This window comes from Rhea americana, unplaced genomic scaffold, assembly GCF_003343005.1.
Source record: "Rhea americana isolate MKP2758 unplaced genomic scaffold, rheAme1 scaffold_0, whole genome shotgun sequence".
NCBI classification, from domain to species: Eukaryota; Metazoa; Chordata; class Aves; order Rheiformes; family Rheidae; genus Rhea; species Rhea americana.
Genome location: NW_028185037.1, coordinates 16,356,427 through 16,368,456, shown reverse-complemented (window position 1 = coordinate 16,368,456; position 12,030 = coordinate 16,356,427). Strand labels below are relative to the sequence as shown.

Below are 12,030 nucleotides of genomic sequence, written 5' to 3'. Positions count from 1 at the left end.
TACAGTGAAAATTCACAACAAGGAGGAAGCAGCTCTCCTCATCTCTCGTAAAAGACATGGTTTAAAACTACTACCGCTACAGAATTTCCTACAGAGACACTTCTGAGAACACGGCCACTGAAGACACCAGAAAAAGTGAAGGAAGCAGACTCAAGTTATCTTAATRCTCATACGCTTTATTTAGAAAACTGGGACTACTAAAAAAAAAAAAAAAAGAGAGAGAGAGAGAGAAAAAGAAAAATGCTGGACTTGATAGCTAATATAACAGCAATAATTTGTACTGCGTGCACTCATACATAATGTGCATACAGTCTGCACATCTGCCATACACTAAATGAGTTGCCAAAGATGTTTTCACAGAATATCAAAATGTCTTTAAAGACAACTGCAATGAAAGTAGAAGTCTTAAACTTTTTTTCATTAATTTGGGCAGGGWATTCCTTTGTGCTACTTAAGTTTTACTTGGCTTGTCTCTTTACTAACTGAAATAGTCATCAATGTGATGTTAAACAGTTTTACATTCAAAGAAAGGCCAGCTGAGAAAACAACCCATACAAATCATTATATTACAGTTCTATGAAGCGAGACAAGTATTCCTGCATAACTAACTACAAGTTAACAGACAGTCAAGAAAAAGGTGAATTTAAGCAAAGGGGCACTTCTGAAGAGAAAATAATTGTTAGTAGAATCCAATGGGTTGAAAAGGAGGAATCAGTGAAGAACTTAGTATAATGTGGTTAGAGAGAATGAAATCAATCAGTTASGGTAAGATCTTTAATAAATATCACACTTACGCAAAAACAGGTCTGACAGCATTATTCATATTTCCATAAGTTGCACGTCCTAAAAGTTCTCTGAAACAATTCTCGGCCAACACAGCAGGATTTTCCTCTTTCTCTCCTCCTGTAGGAGAGGATGGAGGGCCTATTCTACTGAAATAAAACAAAAATACATTGCAGTTATTGCTATTCATCTTACAGTATGTGCTCTCCATTCAATAACGTTCATGAGCCAGACTGTTGATCAAGGCAAGAATCCTGTAACAAATATTCATCAAAACAGAACTCTGAATAAAACACTCTCATAGTAGGACTATAGATCATATTTATTAAATACTGAGTACTGCACTACCAAATACATTAATGGAAAAAACAATAGCTAGTTATACTGATTTGACTTGTTACCTACTGCATTTTAACAAATTATTACCATTATCAGCAATGAACGAAGGCCATGAAACCATCCAAGAATTTAGGCGGATTCACAGTCCTTTTGTTCTAATGATCTCAYTCACCTGCCTACAAGTAAATCCATACTATGTGGGTGAGTGTAAAACAAAATTCCAGTTCTTTTGCAGTAACAGATGGTTTGAGTTAAAAAAACCCCACTGATCCAAGTAATCAGAACATTGTCACCCACTTAACTACCTCRTAACTAGACACTGTAGAACTTAGTCAACCATGATTGTAACAGTAGTATAATGTTAAGGGACAGAGGACTTGAATGATCTGTACACCATTTATTAGAGCATCTGTATCAGTACACCTCAATCTGCAATATTTCACTATACTAAAATACACTGCTTTGCCAAGCTGTGTTTTGCTTGCCATGTGTTATTCTTCACTCTTATGATACTGCAGGGCAAGTAGAACCCTGTACCACATGGTATGTTGTTAATAACTTGGGAAAAAATAAAAAGAATTAATATTTCACATTTGTAAAAATTATATCCTTTGGACCATATACAAAGGGATACTAATATTAATTTTCCCACAGTAGACTTTTGAAGGTGGCTCTTGATGAATAAGCATTCTTTCCCCTAAAAACATTAAAGAGCAACACAGCAATTCAATTCTTCAGTCAGAAACAAGTAAGAACACAAGAACGCAGACTGTCAAATTTTGCATGAAATAAATGCCTGTTGAAGAGTCCTAATTCACAGAGATTTTGCAGAAAAAAATGTTCTTTAACAATAAGATTACAATTATTTCAATCGTGGAAATTATTACGGATAGTAAAGAACAATAAAGCATGCTGGGAGGGAGAGAAAAAACAACAGGAAGGGAAGACAAGTGTTTATTATGACTGCTACTGTTTCTTTAGGCAATATAATACACTAGCRATAAAGTCTTAATTCAAAATAAAAATCATTTAAATTTATTAARGAAAATTAAAATCAGCATTAAATCAGCATTGTTTCAGACAGAAATGCTAACTTACGATCTAATGAATGTTGCAGTGCAAAGCAAGGTTTTAATGTTTTACATTAATGACAGTAACAATGACCACATTTTTGTGAAGTTAAAATATTATCATTTGTTATTATCTCCTTTTTCCTGGTGACTGGGAATTAGGTTGAGTATTTAAAATCAATATGGTACAACARGAATATAAGAGTATTGAATTAAAGACTAGCTGCATACATATGAGAAACTAAACTACAGAAACCAATCTCTTTTGGATGAACCAAAATGAACAGAGGACCAAATTCTACAACTGAGTCTTGAAGGTAATAGCCTTTCTTCATGTCACAMGTAAAAATCAGCACTTGCACTGCAAACAGTGACAGGCAGAGCCATTCCCAAAGAACTACCTTCCCATTGCTTTTCATTTTTGAAGCAGTTATTGCCATTTCTCCCTCCCTCCCCTTACTCTGCCCAAAGTTACTCCCTTTCCTGCTCAAGGGGAGCTGAAATACTTCAGCAAAACAAAGGCATCTGAGATGTATTTCTGAATGTAAGTCCTTCATACATTGTATTTTTAGGCTGATATTAATGTTCTGTTTCAACTGAGTTGTTGAAAGGGGAGAAAAATGAGGAAGAAAGAATTACAATAGTGTTCCAGACAAGTAATGTTACTTATCAAGTAGTACTGTACCTACAGACCACAAGAATTTTCTTGCAGAAAACACAAGATAGAAACTTAAGTGAGGATTCAGTCACCTACATTAAAATTACTCATCTACGCATTAGGAGATTTATTTCAGATCGCAGGAATCAGTACACTAAAACCTTAAACTCATTCAGTYTTGTAGTGCAAGCTTGTGTGTGATTATGTAACCTAAAGAACATTCATTAAAAGYGTATGTAAGTTGAATACTGAATGCCATTAGTCAAACGAAGATGCAACTCCATTGCCATAAGGTTTTCCAGTAGCAAAGGCTCTTTYAGTATTTCAACATTACTGCCATCTAAAAGTTGCAATATAGAAATCTTAGCGAGCCTGGTTGTTTTATCTTATTATTATTTTTCCAGGAAGTTACAATGTCTAGCTTGACAGATTTTAGTAATAAAAAAGCCCCAGAAATAGTTAGATGAGTAAGGAGAAAGATTTACACACACATAATGATTAGAAATTTAAAGGAGTGACACATTGTATATAATCTCCTCTTTCCCCACCCCACCTCGCCCTGTACTGCCTCGACTATGTTCTAGATGTATGATGATCTTTCTCAGCGTATAAAAGGTACGAACGGCAGTGCAGGACCAGCTGCTATTCCCATTACTGTTTTGACATAGATTCCTTATAATACAGGAGCATTATAAAAGGAAAAGAGGACAGTGAGCTACGTAACGCACAGAGCTGGCATATCAGGAAGAATCCTAGTTAAAATGAAGTGAGAATCCATTATTTTCTGAGCATTTGCACATGCAATCTCACAACAGGCGRGTCCCATTTTAGAGGGGGTTGCAAGAAGAAATTGCAGAACAAACTTCCTCATCTGAAACAGAAGTTTTTAGGATACTGAGCATCAGAACACGTAAGGTTATCTCCCATTGTCTCTAGGGATTGTATTTTTGTTTTGAACTTTTGCAGCACTTATCTATAAATATTTCTCACTGATGAGTGCTCCTTACCACTACCAGACATAAGATAGTGATCAAAAAAAATTGTGAATTTAACTTCTCGTTTTAAAAAAAGTTTTACACTGCCTCAAAATTCTAAATTCAAATAAGCAATTCATGCTCATTTCGTTTTGCTGACAGATATGAGTAAAGCTCCATGTTTTTAGATTATGATCAAAAAATCTCTGGCAAATAAAATAGCAATTATCACCTCTTTGTGTTACAGCTTTCACCATCACCACAGGTCCAGAGTGAAGTAGGAATGTATCTTGCAATAAAATAAATAATCCTTATGTATTTCATCTGTTCTGCCAGCTTTCTTGTGGGTAATCTCTATCAGAAAAGGTGGCAACAAGGGATTGGAAAGAGTAACATTTTAAATTACAGCAGTTTCCATAGCAAACACCTAACGACAGGATTAAATTGGTTCCAAGCAACTCAATATCTCACAGCTGTGACTTCTCATCCTTTTCCACAGAAACAGGAATTGGCCAACTAATCTGATGAAACATGTTAAGAAAGACTTAACCACTATTGTGGAGTGCAGTAACTATAGAAGTGTTTGATTGTGATTCACATTTATTGTTCAACCACCCTGCAAAAGAAATACATCTCTCCAAAACAGAATTTATATCAATATTATGAATATATTAAAAGACTTAAACTGAAGTCTGTAATATGTGCTAGTCTCTTGACTTAAATAAGGCTGTCATTTTTAGCTTTACAGATATTCTGAAGAATGTTACAAACTCTTAAGTTAAAGCACCTTTTCCATTTCCAATTTAATACATCTTGTGGTCAATATGTCTCCTTCCCCACTTTACTAACGTACATAAATTAACAAATATAACCGACTGTTTGGAATTTTCTTCTAAAAGATATAAAACAAAGACAGAGTCAGCATAAAGGCAATACCGCACACTAAAATGAAATACGGGTGACAAATATTTTGGAAAACAGAACTGTACTGAAGTACAGCTAAGCAGTTTGACTGGTAGACTAGGTTATATGTTACACTTGCAAATATCTTACAGTCACCTAAATAGAACATGCATGCCAACCTATGCTCATATGATATCCACAAATATAATTAACTCTAAGAAAAGGTGTTATAACCTTAGTTCYTAATTCCAAGAAGCATCTAACCTGACATGTACTCAGAAGAATCTTGAATTAAGTTCCGAATTTACAGCTCCACAGGTAAAAAATACACTTTCTTTAAAACAAGCTTTAAGTATGCGTACTTCAGTATTAACCATAAATGCTAGTTTTCTCTGAACTTAAGCTAGGGTATTTTCTGGAAACTCTCCGCTTTCTCACAATGCTTTGATTCCATCTGCCAGAAAAATATGCTTCTTACTCCTACTCTTCAAGATGCCTCTGTTTGCTCTCCACAAATATGAAGTCACATGTAAAACAAAATGAGAAATTCTCTGTAGCATTATTTAAGGCCACTAGATTAACAATTTATAAATATTGTTTTCAGCTTGAGTTGCTTGTGCATYATAAAAGGCCCCTCTTTGCCACTTGGAAAATCATTAGTCATTTCTTCTGTTGAATGCATACTACAGTAAAGTTTCAAGCAGCCCAGCTCAGGTATTAAATTAACAGTTACTTTTTGATGGATTTAACCACCACTACAGCATTGCTCAATAAATGATAAAATGAGTCCTGGAGTACATATAAACTGACCCCCTTTAAGCAATTGATCCAAATCCTACTTGAGTATGAGTTTTTCCATAAGCAATTCCTTTGATTTTGCTATATAGAGGGAAAAAAAGTAAGTACAACCTTGATGGCACTGTAAGGAGTGATGAGGGGAAGTACCCACTTGTATCTAAGAAGTCCTTAAGAGACAAAGGCTAACTATATTCCCTTTATTTGCAGAAAAGTTCAGACTCTTGTGCTCTTGTTCAGATCGCACTTCACAGGTAAAAATCCAAGTAAGCATATCTGTATGCAGTGTGGGCCCTGAGTTACATGCAGTAAATAAATCTTCTACCTGTCTATTCTTATCTATTTGTTTGGAGAAGAGCCAGGTACTGGTAGTTCAGAAAAAAGAGGACAAAAAAAAACAGCCAAAGGGAAAAAAAAAAAGAAAAAGAAAAAGGAGAGGGCTGACAGGTTTAGGAAGCCAAAAGTCACGTGAAAGCATGAAATCCTGTTGTTATAGGAAGTCTGTTGAATCTACTGCCAGGGAAACTCTGAAGAGGGTAGGGGCGGACACAAAATAAGCATTTAAGCTTGCTTGCACAGCTCAAGTTGGTTTGATACACGGAAATTTCCCAGTACCAGCTAAGCACTTTTTACACTTACAGAATGTTTAGGCATAAATATGTGGTTCTCATATAGACGTGGACAAAAAAAGTGACATTTCCGTCATGACTGGCACATTCTCAGCACCAACAAACAAATTTTCAGTCTTTAATTATCACTGCAGACAGGAGAGACAGTTGTTAATAATAACTGAATATGAAGTAAATTGTATTTGTTTAAAGTTGGGATTTAACAAGATTATTTGAATCATCCAAAATCCTGTGCTTACTTATCTCTATACCCGACACATTGTGAAAGAGAGTTTACAATTTTTAAAAAGTTTAAATACCTGTCAACATCTTCTATTTTCTGCATATTAAACAGCAATGATGGAACTATCTTGTCCATGTGCTGAGGTTCCCATATAGTTGCCCGAAGTTCATCATTAACTGTTTTTCGAACCACTCCCTGAATGCCCCTGATTCCAGCGATTCGGATCCTAAGAAAAGAGGAGGGGAAAAAAAACAAAAAAAAAAGAACGATCCAAAAACAGAAAAACAGCACCCCGCAGCATGATYGTCRATCTATTATGCAGTTTAAGTATGGAGAGTGGGATTCCATTAAGTACTAAAAAGCAGTAAATTGGAAAATTTCATTAAAGGTACTTAATATTGCCTTTAAATAGGTTTATAGCTGATAAAGTAGCTGACAAAACAAAGATAAACCACTAAATAGGAGACAATCTTTAAGAGCAATGCTGACATTGATCAAAGAATGTTCAAACCGCGTATACCACTTCCGGCAGAATGTCACATGTTTAAAAACCAAATCAGCTCTTTGAATTTTATTTACTACCCATTAGCTGAAATGTGCACAACCTCAGCCTACCTCAGTGCTGAAGAAAGGTGAGTTACCACAGCCCAGTTGAAGCTATAGCTATCACAGTCACATGACCATATCCTTAAGAGCTGTAACTAGGAATGTGGTTAAACCAGAAGAAATATTTGAAGATTTGTGCAAGATTAACAACAACAAATAAACGAGACAAAGTATACAAGAAAGTAATTCTACTAACTTAACTCTGACACTTAAAAGGGAACATCTCCTTGGTCCTAAAGCCTTTTGAACAAAATTAACCAAAAAACTGATCAACATCAACAAAAGAAAAAGTGAATATACGTTCAACAAAGACTTAATCTAACAGTTAGCTACTTTCATTATGTTGTTGAAGAAAAAATAGGTTTCAGAAGAACATGTACATAAAAGGCTGTACAACTGAAAAGAATCTCAAAATATTCTCTGTTGAAGTGGTAAGAAACATTAATCGCGAGTGCCAGGAATGCAATTCTACTATTGAAAACAAATACAAGAAAGTTTGATAAAGACTTTATTTAAAATAAGTACCGCCAAGCTTTGATAAAATTTGAAATTGTTTCTATTAAAATTAAAAATTGTTTTAATATGGTTACAAATAAAACAGGGAACGACAGAGATGCACAACCAGCTAGAGAAGCATTTGCTATTGCTGTAGTGTAACTACCATGCAGCTGAGCTACGCTAGCATTAGGAATCTTTGACAGACACTTAGGACACAGCCCACAGAATTCCATCGCTTAAACATTTTTTTCACAATCTCCCCTGCTGAAAGGGGAATCCCACCTATCTAGTGACATTCAATTTGAGATTCAGAAACCTGTATTATCTGTCTACACGTGTAGATGATGTTTAAGCTCCCACTCGAGTCAGTAAAGGTAGTGGAACCTCAATCTACTCAAACAGACAGCTACTACAGATATCTACTTTAGGATGAGCTGAATTACTCTCTAGACTATCAACTGCATTGACCACTTCCAACATCTACATTTAGTCTTCCAATCTGGAGCCACAGCTCACCCATCCTGTCAAATCACCTCAGTTCCTACAGCAAATCTGGTATGCCAGCTCCAAGAACAGTTCCTTTTCRTAAGGGAGATCGATTGTTTTACAGATGTCTGTGAAATGAGGTACATGCAAACTGYCCTGGATGATGTGAGAAGATCACACTGCTATACATTCGATTATCCCGAGTTAAAAACYTTGAGTTCTACACATGGCAGGGCCACTTTTTCACATACCAAGATGCCACTAACACAAATTTCATGTTCTGGTCATTGTACAGGAGGTTGTAGGGTGGAGAGGGGAGGAGGTTATGCTACTGAAGGACCATGCAGCATCAAATTCCACATAGTTTTTTCCAACAGAAAAGGTTTAATTCCTCTAAAAGCAGCTCATATAGGCCTCCAAAAGCAGAGACTAAATATAGATCAAGAACATGTATACAGTTTTACRTCATCAGGATGAAATCCCTCCCTGTCTAAGGGGCATCTACATTGCAAATYGAAGAACTTGCATTACAACGCTGACAGTGATAGAACTGAAGCACGGATAACAGTGCAGGCTGACAATCTGAAGAGCAGATTAACATAATTCTCTCACTCTAAYGAGAATTACAGCTTTGAGGTATATAGCTGTGGGGTTATAGCAAAGCAAAGGTTAATCTTTTTAGAGCTAGAATTTTACTGTAGAAACTTATGTTTGGCAATATCACAAAAACTAAGATGGCAAATTATAACAAAGGAGAAAGGAAGCAGCAGACTAAAGGAGAATTGAGAGTAAGGGTTTTCTTTTTGTTTTTGTTTTAATGAAGCACACAGCTCTTTTGTTTTACAATATAGCTTTCAGATCAAGGGAATTCAGCTCTTCTTGAAACCACAGACATCGAGCAAAGTCTTTATATATTGCCCCCAACATAACAGTCCTGCACCCAGAGGGCTGTATGAATATTTAGCCAACTGTGAAAAATCCAAGTGTTAAACAATGTAATGCACAGAAGKAGAAAAGTACAAGAGAAATGCCAATTATATATTTGAAAAGCCCTAAATTCTCTTAAATGCTCAAGTGTTAAATATTAATAAATCATATAATGGAATCACCACTAGGGGGAACTAAAGTAAAAGAAATGTGGTGCTTACATAATACTGCAAAAATTTGTAATACTAATTCATGAAGGCATTTTTGTTTCACAAAGTATCATACTGCTGACATCTAGGGAAATGCAATTTTAATAAGTAATTCTCAAATAACAGATTTTGCTATTCACATAAGTAGCCTACTAATTCCTTAAATGAGTTACGCAGCTCACATACATTTCCAGCAGTAAGTACTGCCTTCCCGGAGCAACTCAGCATTTTGCAGGTAAAATTCCACAATACTCTAGGAGTTCTATCTACCTAAGATTTTCAATATTTCATGCTATTTTCTTCCCATGGAATGAATTATTCTATTAAATGTCACAATATCTGTATTACAGACTATATTAAAAACATGTCAGAAAGCTCTCCACAACACATACATACAGACTGGCACTTACTCAGTTTGTATTTCTGGATCATGATCACAGGAATGACACATGGCACTGAATCGAGACACAAAGAAGTCRTAACGTCTGTGATACGAAGGGGTGTCTTCCTCAATGTTGGCAAATTTAACAAACTGGAAAAGAAGGATGTTAGAAAAGCTTTTGAAACMAATTGTGTTAAAGAAAATAATGAATCCTAAGTTTCATTATGGAAGTTACATTAAACATTGCATTAAAAAAATCCAGATTTAACAATACTTAAATATTTAACTACAGAGAGGAAAAAGTAGATTTAGAGTGTTTTAAAGGCTTTCCATTAGAATCGCATTTAGATTATAATAAACTGCATGAAATACAACAAAATATGAAGTATGGAAAAGCTAATACTTGAACACTAGAAGTCATTAATTCTTACAAATAATAACTTAACAGTATTCAGCATGGGTTGCAAAAAGATTCATTTATTTACACAAAAAAATCTTAAAATGGTTTGCCATATGCACTCAGTTTAAGATTACATCCAAGCAATCAAATGGTACACTGTCACTGGCAGGTTAACTAGTTATCTTTTGCCATACCAAAATTTAAGTGCAATAAACTTCAAGTTGTTCTGTTAATTCATTGTATTCACATAGAATGATGTGACAAGGAGAAAAAAAAACAAGGAGTCAGGGCATTATAGATGAGTCAACTTGATTTCAATTCACAGAATGGCACCCCTCAGCCCTTCTGCCCCCATCACAAGTTGAAAGCATCTAAGAAATAACAAAGGTACAAGTAACAGTCAACATAGATTTGCCAAGAATAAATCAAATACTAGCTTAATTTATTTATATGCCAAAAAATAGGTTTTGTGAATCCAGAAGAAACAGTATCTGTCATATCTTGACTTCAGTGATGCTGTTGATAAGACTTTACACAAAATTCTCAAACGGAAGCTAGCAAAACACTGTCTAGAGAACAGTCCCATAYGATAGTTGCAGAAGAGTTTGTGTGTGTGTATATACACACATACACACTTGTAAATTGTCTAACTGCAATAAYGCACTGAGCAAATTCCTGAAGAGGTCTGTTTGGAATATAACAGTATTTTGAGTTTCAATAGAGACTTAGACGATAGAGCAGGCTCATTAGATTCGCAAAGAACATTAAGCTGGCCAGAACTGCAACCACAGTAGATGTCAAGATCCTGACAAACGGGAAATAYGATCTGAAAATGTGAGGATGTAATTCAGAAGTGACAAACGCAAAGTATCATAAGGCAGCTGCACAAATACTGAGTAGACACAGTTGAATGCATAAAAACAGAAGATTATAAAACTGCACACTCCACAAAAGCCAGTACTGTTACACTGGCATGAAAAGTAAATGAAATACTGTGATATTTAATAAGGTCATTATCAGTACCACCTATGAAATCTTTTCCACCTAACTGGCACTAATAAGGCATTAGATGAAGTATTGTGYCCAGTTTTAGCCTCATAGCTGAAGATACTGATTAACTGGTACTGCCCTTCAATTATTCAAGGGATGAACAAAGCTCTTGATAAACATCTGCTAAAAAAAAGAATAAGACATTGAATTATCTAGTTTAGAGCTAAACRAAGTTAGTCTTATATAGAAGAAAGGAAGAATAAATGTTTTTCTTTGCTGAATGGTAATACAAAAACTAGTAACGGGCTTACACTGTAGCAAACACTACTTCAGATATTGAAAACCTCACCTTCCTTAAGTAGGATGAATTGCCTAAGAAGTTGTTGATTCTCCTTTGCTAGAAGTTTTAAGAACTGAATAAGAACAAAACGGAAGGCAGAAGGAAGCCCTGAAGCAGAGAAACGTCCCATTAAGATCCCTTCAACTCCTTCTCAGCCCTTGATATGCTTGCCAATCACTAAGCACAAAGTGAGGCATTTCTTAAATATTTACCAGAGATCYAGAATTTGCTTTTATCAGCATGCTACCCAGATACAACTAGACAAGCCCAAAGCACTTTACTGTGATCTACAGCATCCTGATTTGTTAAAGTTCTGAGACGAGTCTTCAAGCTGAAAGGGAAAAAAAAAAGAAAAAAAAACACTCTAGATTTTGGGGGGTGAGGGGAGAAGGGGAGCCTGAAAAAGTCCCTTGTCGTCCCCCCCCCCCCAAAAAAAAAAAAAAAACACACCCACACCACACACATTCTACTCTGTACTACTCTCTTTCATCTACATCAACACTTGTCCCTTGCAAATTCACTAATCCATTCACCCACAGAAAGCTACAAATGCAGCTGAAATTGGTACGGTTTCTAAAACTATTATTCTCAGCCATTATTGAAAAAGAAGGGCAAAACTGTATATTACAGATAAGCCCATCTTCTGTAAAGACCATCCTGGGTAGTTAGATGATTAAAAAAAAGTGACAGTGTCAAAAAACAATTCTGTGGAGTTTATTGCTAGTGTGGAAGACACTCCATCAACAGCAACCATGCTGTTTTCTCAGTGAGTATGAGCAATGAGCACCTCTAAATAGACCCTTAACAAATTATTTAAA

At 35.5% G+C, this 12,030-nt stretch overlaps 1 protein-coding gene across 6 annotated transcripts in view; it reads right to left on the bottom strand.

Moving 5' to 3' along the window:
- EFR3A (EFR3 homolog A) overlaps window positions 1–12,030 on the bottom strand; it is a 72,602-nt gene that overhangs the window by 33,601 nt on the left and 26,971 nt on the right. For 5 of the 6 annotated variants that reach the window (XM_085318527.1, XM_085318300.1, XM_085318604.1 and 2 more), the window contains 3 exons: window positions 9,511–9,632; window positions 6,451–6,600; window positions 795–932 (listed from right to left, as the gene is read on the bottom strand). In XM_085318527.1, the coding sequence (XP_085174653.1) occupies window positions 795–932; window positions 6,451–6,600; window positions 9,511–9,632 (410 nt within the window). The remainder of the gene's footprint in view (window positions 1–794; window positions 933–6,450; window positions 6,601–9,510; window positions 9,633–12,030) is intronic. The other variant, XM_085318449.1, reaches the window with a different exon arrangement.